Genomic DNA, 21,051 nt, shown 5'->3' with positions numbered 1-21,051 from the left:
TGCTTGAAGAACACTCGATAGCCAAGAATGGTCCAATATACGAGTTTTTTTCCGCAATTTTGAAAACGGTATACTGCATGCCACCAGTTACAATGTAATTATCGGATAGAAAAGGTAACTGTACTGTGCATTACAGGTCCACCAGTCAGGACGTGGGAAAACGAGAATTCCTACATTCCATTTTTAAAGATCGAACAAAAATTGTGGTCCGACAAAGGAAGCTCTGCATAATAAGGCGCGTTATTTTCCATTACTCAACTGTTCCCGACCAATCAATGTTGTCACAACCCTCCGTTAAATGAGGCTATTGTTGTGCGACCATTTTCAAAGGAGTTCAAGAATAGCTCAGATCTGACATCACAGGACAATCCAGCTACGTTTGGCATTTACGCCTTGAATTAGGATATCTTTTCGAAGACGCAGAAGACGGTAAGCTGAGATGGAATGAAACCATAGTTGTCAGTACAACTAACCATGACAGTAAGAAAATTGTTGTTATCACCATTGTTGCTATAGCGAACTTCAGTGATGGTTTATAATGCGGCCATCTGCTTACGAACCAAATATATTTACTGAAGTTTGCAGACCTCGCCTCAAAGACAATTCTTTCAGAATTTTTACATTTGTGCCACTCCTACTGAGCTCACATATTTTCATAGTTTTAGCTGGAATTAGACGAGAAAGCTGACAAAATATCGATCAGAGACAACTTATGGTGTATTTTGCAGCTTGTATAGATGTATAGGATTTGACTGCTAACCAGAAATTATTTTGAAGTATATTTATGTGATTTAAGACTTCAGCTCAGTTAAAAACACTAATCGAAGAGATTCCGACTAAAAAGGCTTAGTATAAACGACAGTTCATACACAGACGAATTAAGTTCACGCTCATATATAGAAATACAAACACCTCGACCTAAAAGATATTTAAGTACACGAATGTCCATTAGCAAAATTTATTTTGCGGGTTCTTAGAAGTTCATTCAGTTTCGGGCATAGTCTGATTTAGGATACGATAGAAAGCGTATGGGGTCGTCTTGTTTCGGTAAAAATATTTAGCCCCATGCATTCAGAGCGGGGCCAAAAGAAAATATTTCTCAATCTTGGCGGAGAACCTCTGGGATCCCAAACCTGTGATTCAAAGCGGAAATTTTGCGATCGGTAGCGCTGAAAAATAGGTGTGCTTGATTGATATTCGGTGAATTCTCAATCAGGTATAAAGGTTCAATGAAGGTATTTAATTTTGCTGGAAAAGAGGGAGTTCCTCAAATTACAGGTGTAAAAAATTAAATAAAAAAGTCGTCAATTCGTCGAGCTTTTATCAACATCGAGGTCTGTGTTCTATATATGCAAATTGTAAGCCTTGTTAACATGCAAATCGAAAAGCTTAATGTTTACGAGGCGCAGCTGTTTTGCTAATTTTTGCGTGTATTCATTTATTTGGTCCCGCTAAGTAACGTGTAGTAACAAGATCACGCGAGGACTCAATTGTTGAAGGTAATGGGCCTTATAATGTTAAATTTGGTAATATAAGGTAAGAAGTCTGTATACGAGCCAAGTGGCCCATCAGGCCGGAGCTTATCCCGGTTTCTGTAGCATGAAGCGACTAGGAGTATTTCTACTCCCCCCTGGATGGGATGCTAGTCCATCGTAGGCTTACCCCCAGCATTAAGTTCGCCGGTACCCATTTATACACCTGGGTGGAGAGAGGCACTGTGAGAGTGAAGTGTCTTGCCCAAGAACACAACACAATGTCCCCGGGCAGGGCTCAAACCCTAACCGCGCGATCCGGAGACGAGCGCACTAAACATGAGGCCACCGCGCCTCTCACAAAATTAAATTACCGACTGACAAAAGCTTACCTTTGGACAGAGAGCCAATTCCTGGTATTCAGTGCAGTAATATAGCCAGTAGCCATGGGGAAGCACGTGATGTTGTCTTACCAGTGGAACACACAAGAACTTGCGGAGCAAGTGTACCAAGGTTTGCGCAGTCACGGAATCAATGCCTGGATGGACGTGCATGGTGGAGTGAAAGGAAACGTCAACGACAGGTGAAATTCACCGACAGTTTATTGATTTTTAAACGGCCGTCAATCCGATTAACGTAGGATTAACGTCCGATTAACATAACGCAGCTACCCGCGTTCTTGGTGTTGGCCAAGAGGAAAACGGGCTCTGGGGACGAGATAGTTGCTTTTGCAGGCGAGCACAAGTAGACACGGTAAAGCTTTGGGTTGCAGTTTAGGGACGTCATATAACCTCACGCCTTCGTGAGTGTTTAAAAAAATACACGGTACCATCTAGTCTCTTGAGTCTGAATTAACTCCACTAGTTCACAGAAAAGGTAATTATGCCATTTTGTATTTAGTATGGCAGAAGGAGTTGATGGAGCGGCCGCCATATGCTGTTTTATGACCTCTGATTATTTCGTAAGTTATTTTACTATTGTCTTTCTCGCCATAGCTACCTCAGGCCCAGTTCATACGTCGCATTTCTGCCGTGTCGAATTCAATTCAATTAAGTGCGGCTGAAATGCGACTGTCGATTCATACGTCGCACTTGTGTCGCACTTAATTCAGAATTTATACTGTCGGGTATGTCGGCCAGCGGAAAATGTTTTAAACGTAGAGTATTCAATATGGCGGACGAAAATACTGAGCGCCGAAGGACTTTAATTTTGCTAAAAATTGTTCGCCTATGGAACGAGAAGGAGAAGGCTGATAACGCAGCAGTATGTGTTGCAATATGTTCAGGTTGCATTGGGTCGAGAATGGCCAAGTTTCTTCTTTTTCTTTGGCGGGAACACATTTACGCATGCTCAACGCATTAAGATAATGTATGCATTAGATTCGACACGGCAGAAATTCGACGTCTGAACCGGTGTCGCATTTCTGTTGGATAATGCGACAAGACCAGTCGAACGTGCGGCAGAAATGCGGCAGTCAATTCAGACGTCGAATTTCTGTCGAATTTAATTCGTTGAATTGAATTCGACACGGCAGAAATGCGACGTATGAACCGGGCCTCAGATAGATCATTACTCCCTTGTCGAGGATGGCAACTGAGGCAGAGTGTTAATTATAAGAGACCGGACAATAAGTTTGTAGGTACAGTTTTTGTGAGGATACCAGAACAATAAAAAGCAAAAAACAAAAACAAAAACAAGAAAATAAACGAAATAAATAAAAAACAAAAAAACTTTATGGTAAACCAGAATGAAGACGCACAAAGTGAGAAAAATAGCGGATGCTAAGAGGTTATTTGCTAGCGTTTAGTGCATTTGTTTTAACCAAATTTGTTACTTTCCTTTGTTTTGCTTAGCCTTGTTGCTCTCAAAAATCATTAAAAAAATCGAAATTTTCCCGACAATATGTCCTTGCAATATATTAATTATCCAGAAGAAGACGAAGGCCGTCATTTGGTATAATGATAGACTGCAATCGTATACTGCCACAAATTCATCGATCCTGATTTGCATTTCAGGGTTCAAGGAACTGTAAAAAGGAATTAAACTACGCCGACGCGCAGGCTAAGGCCATTGTTCCCTTGATGTGTGAGAAAGGGTTTAAGGCGACGGGTTGGCTTGGTATTATCACCGCTGGGCTGTTATGGATTGATTTCAGGTAAACGAGCAATTCCGGTTTTGTTTTTTTCGGTAAAGCGGAAACGACTGCACAGGAAATTTGGTAATCTACTCGATGGCCATACACTAATCAAATAATGGTTTAATAAGTCACTGAATTGGCCCGACTTTTTTTAATGTTGTTACGTTGAGTTCATTAACGCTTGATGTCTGTTACTGCACGTTACGTTTGCAACTGCCTGGTGAGTTTTAGTGTGTCTGCTCCTTTAGCGATCATAAATGCGCGATCCCTTTGTTATCATAACTGCAAGATCCGTTTGTGATCGTAAGTACGCGCTTTGTTTGTGATCATAAGGGCACACTCCTATTGTCATCATAAACGCGCGATCCATTTGTGGTCGTAAGTGCACGCTCCGTTCGTGATCATAAGGGTGCACTCCTTTTGTAATCATAAACGCCAGGTTCATTTGTGATAGTAAGTACACGCTGTTTGCGATGATAAGTGCGCGCTCTGTTTGCGATCATAAGTGCACGCTGTTTGCGATCAAAAATGCACACTCCCTTTATGATCATGAATGTGCGCCCCGATTGTGATCATAAATACTCGCTCCTTTTGTGATCATAAGTGCGCGCTTCTTTTGTGGTCATATATTAAGGACGTTCGCCCAAAAATTGATTGATTTTTTTTCTGAGACTTTTACCACTGTAAGATGAAGAGTTAGTTATGTCAGAAATGTAAAAAAAAAGGCGGGGGGGGGGGTGTCACCGACTTCGTTTTGGAGAGAACATGCTCGGAAGAACACCCTAAATCCGAAAAAATCGGGCTTCGTCAGTGAATAAGGCCTAATACTGCCTAATACTGTTTAAGTGGACCCATTAAGTGAATTTAGTCAGCTGCTGAGGTTCCTTAAAGAAGAAGTTCGCATTTAGCGACCATAGTTTCACGCGTCTTGCAGCCGCAAGATGGCAGGATTCGATGTCCCGTGGACAGAAATCTTGAAATTTTCTTTAACTTCACACATTGATTTTTTTGTTAATTTTTGGACAATGTGGAGATAATTATAAATAAAATCTGTTTCTGGAAAGAAAAGTAGGGGTCACCGAACGTCCAAGATCGTTAAATCCAGGCAAAGCTATAGCAATCATCTGCTCTATCATTGTTCATTAAATTACTTAGCGCGCGCTCTCATGCATGAAGTGGGGTGTGAATTTGCGTGCGCGCTCCGTTTATGATCAGAAACTCCCATTCTTTTTGTGATCATGAGTGTGCGCTCCGTTTGTAATGGTAAGTTCGCGCTCCATTTGTGATCATAAGTGCGCGCTCCGTTTGTGATCACAGGGACGCGCGCTCTATTTGTAGTTATCAGTGCGCGATCCTTTTGTGATCATTAAGGTGGCCGAACACAGTTTTCGCGCGCGCTTTTGCTGATGCAATTGACCGCGCGCACAAGGATTGCAAAGAGCGATCATTTTATTTACTCAACACCCGCACCATCTGTGTTATTTTTTCTCTATTATTGAACGCAGTGTATTGATGGCTTTAGTCTTTTATTGCAAAGATATGTTAGAAAAGGTAACGACGCAAAGAAACCAGCAATTCTCAGCTTTCTCTTTGTTACCGAAGGAACCCAGTTAAATGCAGCGCATGCGTAGTTGCTCGAAAAATTGAGACCGATTGCTTTTGCAGAAACTTGCGGATTTCTGACGATCCAGTCGTTGGAATTTCAAGAAATTTGTTAAAAAAATAGTTCAGAAACCACGTGAATGATCTATCGCAAAAATTCTGAATTTTGACATAGGGAATTTTTAATAATACAGAACATGCGGTGAAAACGATTTACGGCGAATTACGAAAATCGCCTATGTCAAAATTTTATTAGAACAGTGTTGAAAGAAGGGATTTAATGTCAATTCGTAGTGGGCAAAAGATGAAAAAAATCTAACGACTGGATTTTTTTAAATAAACAAAAGCCATTTTTTAAGCCTTGTTTTTAACCAGCCCCGTTGCCATGGCAACAGCACACACCTTAGCCAAAATGTGAGAATAAACTTTTCTGTGGTTAACCTTGACTCTTGCAAAAAACGAGCGCCAAAGCATAAATAGCTTAGAAGTAATGGTGAATTAGGCATAGGCTCTTGAAAACTGTGTTCGGCCACCTTAAAGAGCGCCCCGTTGTGATCATACATCTTCGTGTGCTCCTCGTTTGTGATAAGCCCGTGTTTTCAACTGAGTCAAACTCACGTATTAGGTGTATAAGTTATGTGATCACCTTTTTGTCTTACAATCAGAGAAGGAACCAAATTCAAGAATTCTCTAGAATCCCTGGCGAAGGAGATCATCAATTCCCTGGAGAATGAGGATGATGTCAAGATGAAACCCTCAGAAAGACCGGCGGCAGCTGACGCGACAACTCCACAAATCGATATCAAGAAGAAACCCGGAAGAGCCTTCCTGCACAAACTGACTGGAAAATTCCTGGCGGAATCAGGTATTAAATGGTTTTTGGTTGACCAAGCAGTACGAGCCAGCGTCCACATGACGCCGGAGAAATTTGAAAACGCAGCTTTATTTCTACGGTTACGCGTGCCGTCCACACTGTTCCACCACGAAAACGGAGCTTTCCGAAAACGCTTGTTAAACTGGAGGAACTTTGAAAACACCGGCTTTGCATTTTCGTGTGAACGGAAAAGCGGAGCTTCTCGAAAACGATGACATCACGATATTCATGTGATTTCCCTGACCAAGTTTTCCTCAACCACAAATCCAAAATGACTGGTGATTGTTGCGTTTTCAAATACCTCCGGCGTAGTGTGGACCGAAAACATTTGCGGAGTTTTTCAGAGTGAAACCTCCGTATTCAAATTCCTCCGGCATAGTGTGGAAGGGGCCTGAGAGGTCACGAAGTTAAGGATTAAAATGTCAAGTTTTGGTTTCGCGCTCAACTGTATTTTCAGAGCCTGCATCAGTTTTAGTCAGCGTGGCAAACTGAATTAAATGTGTATCTAGTATTATATTTGAGACTGAGGCTGTTTAATGCACTAATTCGTAGTCAAGATGGATCAAGGAAGAAAAATTGAAATATCTAGTATGAAGTCTGAATTCTTTGCTCCAAAATAGCTTCAACTACAGCACTGAATTACAATGGGAACAGTCCTTCATTAAATGCAATGCAAACGGGAAATCTAAACGAACGTTTTTAACATTATCAGTGGTTTAATAAGTATAAGGTCTCGTGGTTTTCAAAGCTATTGTATTATCGAAATGCTTGATTCTCTTTTTATCGCTTTTCAGGACAAGTCAAGTTCCATCAAGCAAGCGGCAGTCGCAGCACTTTGGTCCTGAGAGACCGAGCTGAAGACACCAGTTACTGGGAAGAGGAAAAAGTCAGCAAGTCGGAGATTCATTTCTTCAAAAACTATGCTACCAAAGGATACTTAGGTGAGAACACTTATAACTTAGAAACCAACTTTGAATACCGTAGCTGCTAACACATATATATATAACCAAAATGCAAAATCACCTAGTTTAAGTCGTTGTCAAGTACCCCGTCTCTTCCGAGGCATAAGACCCCCTTCGAGGTGATGAATGGAGAACTCAAGCGGCAGACGTTTATGTCCTCTGGCATATATATAATGCTTGCAGGTTGGAGGATAACTACTTTTAATGTCAACCGCAGAATGTTAGAAAGTTAAACCAATCTTGTGCAGCATAATAAACAGTATAAAAGAAAAGTATAGCTCAAAATAGTTTTCATTTGAACAGCATCATGCTAAGGTTTCCTTCGGAGACTTTACAGTCCAACTGACTCAAGGCATGACCGTGAGCGTCAAATGGTTCAGTAATGTAACGATAGGGTATTTTAAGCCTCCTCATTACATGGCTAGCTCTGTGAGCGGGCAAGATGAACCGAATCCTGCGCTGTGATTGGCTACCCGAGCGGGCAAGATGGTGCTATCTTAACCACTCGGGATAACCCGCTGTGTCTCGTAAGAAAATAGTGTTCTTTTTTCCATATAATAAATCCCTTATTGACCAAGCTCGTTAGGTCAAGATGGCTGGATATTGGCCTCGTTCGTTTTATGCGTGACTTCGTCTCGGTCCATAAACACGCATAAAGAACTTGGCCAATATATCCAATATATTGACCGGTCAATAACCCAAATATATGACTTCCTATGTTACATTTCTCGACAGGGTATGACCCCAACGGTGATTATATTTACACCAAGGCCCAGCACTTTGGCGCGGAGGAATGGATCCTAAAGGCTGATGACCAGTCCATCGACGGTCGCCGGGCAGTGGTGCTCTTTGCAAACTTCGGCAAGAAGTACCTGGCAATTAGGAATGGAAAGCTCACTGGAGTCTCAAAATATTCCGAGGACTGTGTCTGGATTTTAGACTAAAATTTGGCGACGCTGACGTCGCTCTAGACAATGTATTAAAGGACACATGACCACGAACACCATGGGAGTGATATACTCCAAACATTTTGTCAGCGATTCACAACAAGTTGTTTATTAAAGTACATATTGTGTTTTAATGCCCCGTGAAATATGACAAACTTTGACTGGCCTAAATAAATAGTACCCTTTTGGCTCACTTCTGCGGGATATCGGGCGCCATATTTCCTTTTAGTCAAAATACCCCTGGTAAGATCAAACGGTCAGTGACTTGATATCAGAGGAAATCTGTCCCTTAGAGTGCTTAGACAAAGTATCTGACTGGCTATAGGCACAGTGAATAAAACATGAAAACACTATCTGAGTTGATTGTTGAAACAAGAACCGAAAACCACAGATGCTCTCGGAGACTACCTTTTCTGAGGATAGTGTTGTATTTGCAATGACCATACTTAAACTTTACCTGAGAATTAGGGCCCCAGAGACCCCTTTGGGCCCCAAAATAGTGCGCCTCAAGATGGTACGCTTTTCAAGCCTGAAACCTTTTAAAAGTCCTAAGCCCTTTGGGTCCCTGAAACTCACCTTAATATACTGTGTTACAATCGTCCAAAAATTGTTTTATCGCTACACACACTGTCAAAACTGAAATGTTTGGCAGCCGTTTATATTCTTACAGGTGAAAACGTCGTCTACACCCGTATCTAGCTGTTAAGCAATCAGGAAGCACCCGTCTTCTGTTCCACAGCTAGATACTTAAATCACTAAATCACTGATAGGACAAAATGAGCACCACTCGTTACAAGAGCAGAATGGAATCGACTGCTGTTCATTCAACTGACTACGGAACAAAACGCTCTGAGCACATGAATATGAGTGAACTGTTTAGCTGGTAAAAAGAGACAAAACCAGTGTAAAGGCTCCTGCTTAACCTAATTGGAATAAAACGCCTTTTCCTCCGGCGTCAAGTCTCGCATTTTAGCGATATGATCAGACGAACGAACGACATACCGCTGGACATAATCTCGAGTATCGCTGTGAAGTCTCCATTTGTCACGTGGGCTGTCGTAATTGCTTCGTTCTTCTGTCTCACGATCGGTAAGTTGAAGATTGTTCTCTTTCCATGCGCAAGCTTCCTCTGAGAATTGCGGCTGAATTTTTGAAGAAGCAAGGAAACGTTTTTCTCCGAGTTTTTCCACGGACGTGTAACCCCCACCTTGTAGTTTCTCTCTCGGATTTTCTTGTGGAAAAGCTGTACTTTGAGAAATTGTTTCAGAGCATGGTACTGGCATTATCAATGACTCCTCCACTTCAAAATCATCGTTTAAGCCTGGATAACGCTGTTTATAACCCATAAAATCTGGCATCCACACGTCTGAAAAGTTTTCTTGGCATAATTCAGGATCTGTAGCCATGTTTTCCACTGATCTTGTGAGTTCTTTTAGTTTCGCGCCAATAATTTTCAACGGTAGGGACGTCTTTTTTCCCACAGATCGATTCCTATCTTCAGTAGGTCGCATGTGACTCAGATCCGTGGATCCTGGATTGCTGTAGTCCCTATCCAATCCATATTTCTCTAAATAGGACACTCCTCGTGGGACATATATCCTTGCATCTCGATCTTTCATCTCTTTCAAAAGTCGATCGGTAAATTTTGTCGTTTTTAGAAGGAATTCTTCTTCTGTGCCAGAGGATGACAGGTTTCGTATTTCCCTCTTCATCTCTTTGTTTTCAAGTCGCAGTTCTTCAATCTCCTTCAAAGCGTTCTTTAGTTGTTGCTTTAAATCGCAGAATTCCTCGCTCATCGTGTGAGGTAGGAAATCGTTCTGCAGCTCGCTACTTTGTCTATCGCCATTTTCTTCTTCGTTTACTGTACCAGTAGTTTTAAAACTGAAGCACCTGTCTTCTAAAGCCTTGCAATTTGTGTTTAGAATTGATTCTGCAGCTTCCTCTCTCGTGATTAAATCCTCCAGTGCTTTATGTTCTTCGACTTTTGTAGTTTTTCTTGTGACGTCATCCCTCTTATACTCATTTAAGAAACTTTTTGGATGCGTGTCTTGCTCTTTGTCTTCGTTCCCAGGGAACATTGCGGCCCCATGTTCATCTCCCATCTCATGACAAATCAGTAAGTTTACAAGCTTTTCGTCTGTGCTGTTTGAAGTGAAACCAGACGAAATTTCCTCGGGGGAGGAGGGTGGGGACGATTCTTGGTCTTCTTCGCTGTTTTCTGTGCAAATTCGTCTATTTTTACGCGCTGAAGAAGGATTAGCGACTTCTAATATCTTTTGTCGCTCCTCAGTGACACTTTTCACATCTTCTCCCAGATCGTGGAACATGTTTCCTTGTTCTTCGCAAAGATCCTGTTCAATCTGCACGAATTCTTCTGTGGTTGCTCCCTTCTCTTCAGGGTTTTCCTCGTGGCTTTCAAAAGAATGGTCAATATGATTCGAATCATAAATTTCTGACGACGAACTCTGTGAAACTTCAAGAAGGAAGAGATCTTCGTTTTTATCTTTGAATGAATGATCACTTAACGCCGAAGATAAACTCAGTGAAAGTTCAGTATGTGTGGCGCTTTGTGATAATTCATCTGTCGGTGAATTTTCGTCTAAGCTGTTCACGGTAGATAGCAGATCACAGTTGTTTTCCAACTGAGGAGACAAGATCCCGTTATCTTTTAATTCGTCGACTGGATTAGTGCCATCATTTTCAAAGCAAGAAAAAGCAATGTTGTTGTCATTAGCCTTAATATATTCCTGTGTGTTTACAGCTTCGTCTGTTTCTTCTACACACTGATGCTTAGAACTCTCATCTTCCTTTTCGTGATCGTCAGTGTCATCTTTTCTTCCTTGACCTTCTCTCTCTTCTGCCTGTAGTTTTAGTTCTTCTTTAAGCTCCTCCATTTCCTTGTTCACCTTAGCCAGTTCCTCTTCGGCTCGTTCTCTTTGTCTCACCGCGTTCGCTAGTTTAGAGGTCAGAGTGCTTATTTGTTTTGTTTTCAAACTCTTTGCATCGCTCGCAGCTTTCTTTTCTTGTTCCAGTTGCTCACTCAATGATCTCACTTCTGCTCTTAGCTCAGCAATAACTTGCTGGAAGGCCTCTACTTCGGAAGAAGTGTCCTTCTTTCCCGAATTAACTAAATCTTCCGGGTTCTCGAAGCTCTATACAAAAGAAAAAGCGACAATAAATTATCACTTATTACTGCCGGTGACAACTCAGTGTTTCGTACAATCCTCGATTGGTGAAAAAAAAATGGCCAATACTATATCTTAACGACCTGCTATTAGTACCTTTTAGTTGTAATCCGTTAACACGTCAAGCTTTACTGTTAATGTCCTAATTATCGGAACTAAAATTACCTCGAAATGACGCAAATCGCACTTCACACAAAAACTTAGGCGAACATTTTTAGTTTTAAGCTCGTTAAACGTTTTCCACGCATTTACACTTCGTGGGAGACAGCTTGCAGTTTTCGCGTTATGAGGCGTACTCTTCAGACTGAGAGCATTGGTCCTCTGTTCTCGTTTCTAATTTTCTCGGTCTTGTCTACAGTATACAGTGAATAAAGTTTAACAAACGAATTCCTCTTATGTTTGACTGAAAATTTAAATTTTCAATTTCCAGGAAATTAATGGTTTAGATTTCAATGTTACCCGCAGAAAATGAGCTCTCTAATCAGTTGATCCTTTCTTCAGCACCAGTTCTAACAACAATGAGGGAGGGATAATTTTTCGTGATTGTTTATCGAGTACATGAAGAGGAAATTATGATCAGTTTGGGCTGGTTTGGAAGACGACGTATACCTCGCCCTGCTTTAATATTTTACCGTTTCCAGTTTCTTTTGATTTCAGTGTAGCACATATTCACTTTGATGGTCACCAATACAATGTAGGTCAAAATACTGAACAAATTAGTCTCCAAATTCTTCCAAAGGTCTGTCAGAAGCCAACCGTAGGGTTTTGATTCTTAGGGTTGTTTTTGTTGTTATTATAATATTGACATATTGTGGCTTATAATTACAAATTATATACAACAACAAGAACTTTAGGAATAAGACAGGAAGTGAATTTAGTAATCGGTTTTATCACATTCTGGGCTATCGATCGGTAACATTCTGAGAAAAAAGAGTAGTCTGACAAAGAATTCTATTTTCAAAGTAATTGCCAAGCACTAATCAATTTTCACCCAGCTAGTTTGTTGACTCATTAGTGTTTATTATTATGCACAATACACTGACAATAACATACTTACATGTTGTTTGCTCACTCGTCTTTTCATTCGCTTTAACATCTTGCCTTTAGTCAACACTAAGTATTACACTTGACTAATTTCATCAAGGTTAGACTCTGTCGCCGCAATTTTTTTATCCTTCCTCGTATGTTGTAGAGCAGTAATTTCTTGAGACATTCAAACCTCCAAACCTGCCAGAAAGAAAATTGACATTACTGCGTGAGCTACAAGCAAAAGTTATTTTCATTTAGATAACTTGAAGATTTTGTTGACTCAATGGAAGCGTCCGTACAAAAACTACTCTTGCTTTAGTAAGAATACTGAATATTTGAAAAGGTAACTGAGTTATTTGTTGTTTAATGTGTGCAAAGGGCATGATTTAATGGGAAAACCTACATAGTGACTATGAAAGCTTAAGACACGACTGAGGACCAGCGTCAATTGTAATGACACGAGTTTTATCCTAAAAGCAATGATTTATCTTTTGAAACCATGTGCCACTTTTAATGAATAAGTAACGAATAAAAAAGTTCAGTTCCTACGAGTGTATCAGCTCTGGTTCTGAGAAACTTCACTTGGCAGTTACAGCTTATATAATGTCAACAAACCTGAGTAACAGAAGTCGACCAAACTCAACACTCTAAAATGTCTCCGTTCGATTTCCTCAAAGTGTAAGGTTTGCAAAAGTCTGATGCCAGCGGGATATTACAACTCCCAGCAACATATGTGACAAGTTGAAGTATTCTGCGGCTAGGAAGTCCTTTATGTTCCTTTCATTGCAGTGTACTTTCAAAAGCAACATGATTAGTCATAGCGTGGCTCATTAACTGCATACTCAGACAACAAAGGCCGAAATTTAATTAACACTGAGTCTTTTCGAAGTCAAATGCGGTACTCAAGTGTTATGCAAATAAAGCTTCCTAACAGAGAAGTGAAATCAAAGTAAGCCCGTCTTAATCCAGCCCTATTTACAATGTCTCTACAATTAATAATTTAAGGATCCAATCCGGCTTTAATTAAGAAAATGTAGTGCGTCGAGGTTGCAAAAAGCAAACAGAGTTTTTCTGAGGCAACAAAACCGATTTACTTTTGAAGGGGCTACTTTTACGTGTTAAGATGTAAGAAATGGGACAAAGTAGTTAAATTTCACACTGAGCGTTTATTTGACGCCTGGTATACATTATGGTACTATGGGAAACTTAAACTGCATTCGACAAGTGAACTTTCTTGTTGTTGCGAAAACCAAACCAAGCAGATCATTGATAGTAATTTATGCCAATGGAGTTCAACTTGCTGAGGAGTAAGCAGGCTCTGGTATCAGCAATTATGTAGCTGACCTAACCGAGAAGAGGTGAGAAGAGTTAACGAAGTAGAAGGTAGATGCTTCTCTCAGGCATAGTCATAATTGGACTCTGAAAAAGAAATATGTTAGAGCTGTGCTAAAATTTCCAATTTTTCATAGAATAGACCTTTTTCGACTGGGCGGTTTGTTGCCCCATTTCAGACCATGTCATGAGAATTCTTCCTTTCTTCCTTGCAAATTTTCAAATAGTCGTGTGCATATGAATAAATATTTTTTAGATGGATAATAAAACAATTCTCTAGAGAATATCACGTAGTCTGTAATGGGAAAAACAAACCTCCCAAGCGAAAAAGGTCTGTTGTAGATAAATGGAATGAACTGCCATTGGACACTCGCTGTGGATACGATCTGAGAGCTTTTAAGGCACAAGCTAGAAAATTCTTTATGTCATGAGTTAATGTAAGGGGGTGAGGGGATTTTATTTCATTTTATTTTTATTATTATTATTATCATTTATTTATTTATCTATCTATTTATTTATTTATTTATTTATTTATTTATTTATTTATCTATTTATTACCTCTTTTGGTGGTCTGTATTTGTATGGGGTTTTGACTCCTTCACTGATCGTCCATATGGCTTATTTTTATTCTTTGCAGTAGTCATTAAATTGTAATAAATACTATTACCAGAGTAGATTGTAAGGTGGCTCTGAGCCCCTTACGGAGACGTCTTTTCAAACTCTACCAAACGTTCATTCACTTGATAATTATTCCACAATAAAATACGATTATTCAATAATGATTAAAAATGAGGGTCAACGAACACGCTTTTTTTTAGTTTTTTAGTTGAGTGCTTTGCTTTGAAGGGTTCTATTGTCGCTATGCAAACACGTTATGTCAAGATGATGAGGTGGCAGTATTGTTCCTGTAAAGCGCAATTGCTGCCGGGTAAACCGTTATCATGGAGCCACCGTAAACAACATGTCATCATAAAATATCATTGTTATTTACTGACTGATGAGACAGTATTGGTTACATATACGATACGCACGTAAAAGTAATAACTCCCCCAGTTTATGTCTGCGAAACGTTTTTTAACTTGGCTTTCGTTTAATTTCCACGGAAACACGGAAACAGTGACAACTTGCCCGCTTATTCTATTATTTCCCAACAAGTTAATTAAACATTTCCGTACAGTAACACCACAAGTATGTGATCTTATATAATACTCTATTCTAGTTTGTTCATTGAGTTTTTTAAGGATGTTTTCTTACAGTTTTGTTTTAAAATGAAGGTGCGTAGTTTGTTCAGTTTATTTACAATAATGCGATGTATGACATATTTCAACTACCCGGCTTATAAAACCGGCCGTTTCATCGTGATCACACTAGAATTGAAGTCAAATCTTTTCTCTGTGATCTATCTTTATCTATCTTTCAGTTGAAATCTTTCCCTGGTGGAACATCTTGTCTTCTGTATACTTAAAGGAACTCAGTCACGGTATTTTGAGTTATTTTGGCCACGAACAAAAGCACCTTTAAATTGAAGGAAACCTGAAAATAGTAGTTTACTAAGATAACAGCAATAATAAACCATAATGAAACAAGGATAGTTAAGGATGGAGAAGATTAACACGGATTGTCCTCACAAAAGCTAAGTGTACATACACAATAAACTTGACTTGACTTGACTTGACTTGACAAACGACGAACTTGAAAGATTTAGGCTAAACTTTTCGAGACGCGCAAACCTTTCGTAACGTAACTCCTTTAATTCAATAAAAGAAGACCATCCGATGGACTTCAACAAAAACTTTTCGAACAGCTACGGTTTTAGGTGTAACCTAATCCCAGAGGTTTTGTTTTTGTCGTATTGAAACTATACCTCAAACACTGAATACTACTTCTGGCGAGGGCCAATTTTCATCGGCTAGGTGCATTAAGCCTTTGGCGTTCAAGAGACTGATTTCTGCCTGTAGGACCACTACCATTGAGTAGGATCTCGAAAGGTCAAAGGTCAATGGTCTGGTTTCGTTACAAATCCGTTCCCAGGGTCTTTCTTTTTTTCGTCAAAAGATACCCAGCTGAAGCTATTTAAGGGATGTTATCATACACTTGCTCAAGATTTTGATTTTCAAATTGAAAAAGCTAGGCAGACCTTTTCAAATCTGGAAAAATCACTCAAAATTATTTTCGACAATTCACACTCTATCTACATCTTGGTATATTCTATGCGATTTTGTGTTCAAGCTAGTTACCACTAGCTGATTTGCTCCGATACAATTTTAACACAATCATGACCAAAAAGGTAGCAAGATCCACACGATAGTGCCTCTTTTAAATCCAAAATGGATTAAAGTTCCATGTTCAACAATAATTCTACCTCTTCTGCCGTTAGAAGGATGTTGATAAAAGGAATTCAACGGTCCACCTATATTTACACCCCTCCCACGTTCCCGTCTTAGCGAGGTCGAGCTAACTAGACTAGGGAAACGTATTATTATGATTATTGTAAATATTACCAAGTAGACTATGTTAATTTCATATTAAATTCAGTCTGTGTTGAAATCTGTCTTGGCTGCTTTTCATATTAACACACTTCTTGTGATTTATGATGTTGATCTTCTGATTTAAATGGAGCGAGATCTATTTCGACTCTTGCAAGTCTCTGTGGCGCTCTGTAAAATAAACAGGAAAAATAATGGCATTAAACAAAGGGAAAGTGGTACAAATTAAAATAAAAACAATATATTGCCTTAAGTATTGTTGTGCCAGGATTTGGAATTCAAGTGTTGAGTTAAAATCATGCATTTTGTGCAAATCAACTCTATTACACATTTTCAGAAATCGGAGTCCATTACTTAAGATAGATCTCCACGGAAATCTGGTCTACTAAAATAGTCTTTAACTTGTTTTGCGTAAGAAAAATGATGATTTTTTTGAATAAGGCTATTTTATACACCTTCTATTGACCTTGCTCTGATCTTTTGCACTTGGCAATAAAGGAAATTTTTAGATACGTTTAATGGACTAATGTTCCTCCTACACATCTAACGGTTAGTCTTTATTTTTTCAAGTCATTAACTCGCATAAAAATCAGACTTTCATTGAATGCTTCGACAGCCAAAAGAAATAGAGTTTTTGTCCCTATTTGATGCGCCACATTACCTTAAGCCTTGAAGAAGGAAGAAGGCTCTCCGAATACTTTTTAACGCAAACCATTAATGCCTACATGGTAAAACATTTCTTCCCTGAAATAAAACCTACATTAGATAATACTGAATTTAGAATTCATCGTCAGAAACACAATTTCCGATGTTTTGTTTTTAGTTTTAAACAATTTTTGAAAAATAGTGTTTTAGGGTTAAAACAGGCTATTTTTATCTTTTGAATATTGATGGTTTTAAAGATATTTTGGGATATATTTATTGCAAAGCGGCTCTTTTTACAAACGTTGTCCAAACATTCGTTCGAGCTTGAAACTTGAGTAAAACAAAAAACACCTTATTTTGTTCTAGTTAATTTGCTTTCGTTTTTTTTTTAAATGAGAGGCTGTACTCAAAGTTTTCTTTAGCAAACGTTTTCTCCCGAAATTGTCATCCCTTATGAAGCATTATTTTTGTATTTTTCTTCTGAAAAAAAAAACCCCTGTCATACTGGTTTGTTTATTCTGTGAAAGTCAGGCTTTTAGTGAAAACTGATTCTTAGTTTACACACTCAGCAATCCACTTGTATGTTGCCTAAATTTAGGTTTTATTACCGGAAATCCTACTTCCCAAAACTTTCCAATGAGACACTGGGCTCTCCAATTTGTTTTCGCTTAGCATGAATATAAATTTTACTATAATTGCTTTCTTCTCAACTTCGTAATCAGGACACATTTGGAGATGTTTGAGTTGTGCGGTGTTTCGCTTACTTCCTCTGGTTTCTTTATGATCACGTAGCCCTTAAAAAGTTTATTGTAGTGTCCCTGAAGTACTTAGACAACTAAATAAATTAATACAGCTCAGTTTTATTTTCGAATAATTATGTTGGATAAAATTTGTCTTTCACGTAAGCCACGTTATAACTAATTAACTCTCTTTGCCCTGAAGAAGGCCCGCAGATTTTTTATTTTTATCTCAAAATTTCCAAATCCTCTTTTCAATTTAAAAAATGCGTAAGATAAACAAAAACAGCGTGAACTGATCTCAGCTTCTAATAGTGTCCAAATTGAAGACGTTTTCAAAGCTTTACCGACAAACAAACATGTACAGTCCGGTTCCGATTTTTCATATCCTATTACTGTTGCGGGATTTTGTTGCCAATTTCGCTGTTGTAAATCCTGGGAAACAAACCTGAAACAAAAAAAATTGTCGTCGCCTTTTCGGAATAAATGAAATCGAGACGAACGATAAATGTTTCGATACAAACGACAACAAATCTTTAAATTGGGCTATAATCCCTTGGGTACTTTCCTTGCATTTACACATAAGTTTAGTTAAATAATATCTCCATTTCGTGACGTCAGCCGATGAAATTTTGTTAGGAAATTTATACCTTTGTGCAGATTTCAAGAGTGTAACTTAATGACTTAATGGTCAAGTTAACTGCGGTTTTGTGTTAAGTTTAAAATCGGTCTAAAAGCGTTGTTGGTTTGGTTTGTGCTATTTCAAAAAGAGTCGCATTTATTTTAAATATTCTCATTCACTTTTCAAAACAAAGGTTCCACCATTGACGTCATCAAAAGTAATGTTTATGTCTTTCTGCGGAAGACTGAATTCTTTTTCACTTTCACCGAAAAGAAACACGAATCAGTAAAAAAAAAAGATTATTAGAAAAAAACTTTAAACCGCTCGGTAGATGAATGCAGAAAAAAAATATTACCTTTTCCCTTGTTCCAACAAAACTAAACGGAGGTAAGGCGTCTTCAAATCCGTCTTCCATATCGCTCTCTGAGAAACTCCAATCTTCCACGCGAATCAAGGGAACACAGAATGCCGAATCTTTTCTGATAATCGCTCGTGTTTCGGTCGGATAATCCTCGGCAATGTCCATTTCAGAGCCGCTTCCGTCTCCTTCTGACACCAGAAAGTTTGAAGCGTCCTCTGCCGAAGTGAAGACGTCGTCGCTGTCCAAAGGCTGTTTCCCTCGAGCAAAACGCGGCAGCTTGCTGAAGGAATGTCCACCCTGGTTTGAAAACATGCCTTCGTTGTTACCAATTCCAGTAAAAGACGTGTCCATGTTATTCCTCGGTTGGGAAGGTTTGGTACCTGACCGAACAACTGAAGAAAATGGAAGGAATTCAAGTGTTTACACTATTCAGCACCTTCAACCGCTTGTCCTCGCAGTTTTAATTTTCTGTGAGAAAATTCCAGTTGTAGCGCCCCTGGACAAGAAATTGACTTGTAAACCAAAGGTGGTCTTGTGTAGGCTTTGCCGCGCTTTTTTTTTCACTGTAAATTGAACAAACAAACTCAGACGGAACTCAGCTCGCAAGAGAACGATAGAAAAAGCACACACAAGACCAGCGTGTCGCCTCTTAAAAACGTTTCACTGCTCCTTTTTTTCATCTCATTAATGTCTCGATACGGTAAATAAAACAAAAATGGTTCCGCTGCTCAAGTGCTCCTACGCAAAAAATTTCGTCCTATTATACTCGTCGTCTTTCATTGGTTCCACCGAGAACAATAATCCCAGACTGCTTTAATATTAACAAACCGTGCGCGTAAAATATGCTGCCCAGCTTTCGATATTAAAGTGTGGTAACCAAAAAACGAAACGGCATTGAATAAACGCAAAATATTTACTCTGTGAACGCGGATCATTTTTGTTGTGAAACCCTCCAGCGACTTGTATAATTTAGATCCACCAGCCAGACCAGCCCATTTTCCGGTGTCGGAAACGGTTTGATGGCATATTTTTTCTTCCGTGAAAGCCGACATGAAATGATAAAGAAAAACGCTTTTGTTTTTTCCGCTTTTGAGCTAACGATTTCGTGGGAACGGCGCAAACTTTTAACGAAAATTACAAAAATTGACCACGAAAGAGCAATTTTCTGCCGCGAAGGCTGGGGTGAAAATGTTGGAAAATGATATTTCAAGTTTACTATTTCCAACTTTGACTAAACGTATGCGACAAAAATAAATTGAAGGGTATCTTTTAGAGTAAGGTTACAAAGAACAATAAAGACGTGCGAAGCAAATCAGTTATCGATAAATTTAAAGGTTCAAATTCAAAGGAAAAAGATGACCTTTCGAGATGACCGAGCCAAAAAAAAAAAATTAAAAACTGTATTAATTTTTTTAGGGTACATTTTCAATTTCAAAACAATATTAGCTCTTAATTGTTCTTTTGAGCAAGAAAAATCCATCAACGTACAGAACAGAAAAATTGATGACTTGTCTTTGTCATTTATGACGTAACTCGTGCGTAACCCACACAAACATTCATTACCAAAAGTGCGTAGGGAACAATTTTCCAGAACACAAAATGCATTAACCGTATCGGCCCTCAGGTCAAAATATATCAATTTCAATTACTGGTTGCCTATTTTCTTTATTCTCCTCACCCGCCTTCAAAATAGTGAATCGATATTGTAGGGAGAAAATAAATGTTTACCTGGGACCTTGAGGAGTTATGGATTCCCAAAACTACCAGATGCATGCAAATTGAAAACTATTAGTGTACTTTTTTTCTGTATATTGCTCCGGTTTAAATCAAAGCTTTCCTAAAATAGCAGTTAAGTTGATTTTATTTTAGTTGCCCCTCGGGGTGAGATAAAGTTGAAACATATAAAGAGCAACAATTTGTGGGAAAATTAACGTTAAATGACAGATGCTGCTCTATTAGGGTGAAGAGAAGCTGGGATTTTATGCTACAAGATACATACCTCTTACGATTTTGCCACCTCCGAAGGAGCGAAGAAAAAAAATTTATTCAAAAGATCGTCTCCAACCGATGCAGTGGTAATTGTCGCTTTTGAAACAACCGGAACACGGGAAGATTTCACCAGAACTGTAGTCTCCCGTCTCGTACCCAATATTTTATAGATTCTCGGTTTGGGGAATCTGGGCACTAGGTCGATTTTTTCCTCGCCCAACAAGCCAAATACTTTGCCGAAATTGTCCACAAATGTGATTATTTTGTGTGAAATAAACGGTTCTGAATGATGTTTTGTTAATCAAATGTAGAAAACCAGCAATCGTTTGTGTTTCTGTTGAGATATTGTTATATGAAGGAAAAGTAACCCCCTCATTTTTCAGACATGCCGAGATAGCTCAGTTGGGAGAGCGTCAGACTGAAGATCTGAAGGTCCCTGGTTCAAATCCGGAGAACTCGCATGAGTTCTGAAAAATCCCAGGTCTCGGCATATACTTTTTTTCCTCTCTTTCTCAATTTGTCTTCTTTTACTTTTTCGTAATCTGGTTAGATTCGAGGCAAGAGCATTCGTTCATTCATTAACGTTTCGGAGTTATTTTTTACATAAACTATAAGCTTGTATTAGAGTCACTCGATAGCCGACTTTTGATACGAAATCAGTGAACACTGCT

The 21,051-nt window shown here is 39.0% G+C and overlaps 3 protein-coding genes across 4 annotated transcripts; 1 reads left to right on the top strand and 2 right to left on the bottom strand.

Annotated features, from left to right (window-relative positions):
* Positions 1-332: 332 nt before the first annotated feature.
* On the top strand, positions 333-8,347 carry LOC110069235 (uncharacterized). Of its 2 annotated transcripts, none has more exons than XM_020776731.2 (7): positions 333-429; positions 1,875-2,055; positions 2,373-2,433; positions 3,488-3,627; positions 5,877-6,076; positions 6,880-7,026; positions 7,783-8,347. In XM_020776731.2, the coding sequence occupies exons 2-7, from the start codon at positions 1,919-1,921 to the stop codon at positions 7,989-7,991; spliced, it is 894 nt and encodes a 297-aa protein (XP_020632390.2). In that variant the 5' UTR covers positions 333-429; positions 1,875-1,918; the 3' UTR covers positions 7,992-8,347. The 2 variants fall into 2 exon arrangements, with proteins under 2 accessions (XP_020632390.2, XP_089135182.1); XM_089279056.1 differs by lacking the exon at positions 333-429 and adding an exon at positions 462-480.
* LOC110069234 (uncharacterized) lies at positions 8,076-13,154 on the bottom strand. Its single transcript, XM_020776730.2, has 3 exons — positions 12,824-13,154; positions 12,237-12,406; positions 8,076-11,146 (listed from the first exon to the last, which is right to left on the bottom strand). The coding sequence occupies exons 2-3, from the start codon at positions 12,273-12,275 to the stop codon at positions 8,918-8,920; spliced, it is 2,268 nt and encodes a 755-aa protein (XP_020632389.2). The 5' UTR covers positions 12,276-12,406; positions 12,824-13,154; the 3' UTR covers positions 8,076-8,917.
* A 1,456-nt stretch (positions 13,155-14,610) lies between these two features.
* Positions 14,611-19,801, bottom strand: LOC110069180 (uncharacterized). The gene is made up of 2 exons (XM_020776654.2): positions 18,386-19,801; positions 14,611-16,197 (listed from the first exon to the last, which is right to left on the bottom strand). Exons 1-2 carry the CDS (start codon positions 18,740-18,742, stop codon positions 16,150-16,152), a joined length of 405 nt encoding a protein of 134 aa, XP_020632313.2. The 5' UTR covers positions 18,743-19,801; the 3' UTR covers positions 14,611-16,149.
* Between the last annotated feature and the right edge of the window lie 1,250 nt (positions 19,802-21,051).

The sequence above is a fragment of the Orbicella faveolata genome, unplaced genomic scaffold (genome assembly GCF_042242905.1).
Source record: "Orbicella faveolata isolate gen_17 unplaced genomic scaffold, um_ofav_v1 contig_47, whole genome shotgun sequence".
Taxonomy (NCBI): Eukaryota; Metazoa; Cnidaria; class Anthozoa; order Scleractinia; family Merulinidae; genus Orbicella; species Orbicella faveolata.
The sequence above is the reverse complement of the archived record's forward strand: the minus strand, read 5'-3'. Positions and strand labels throughout refer to the sequence as shown.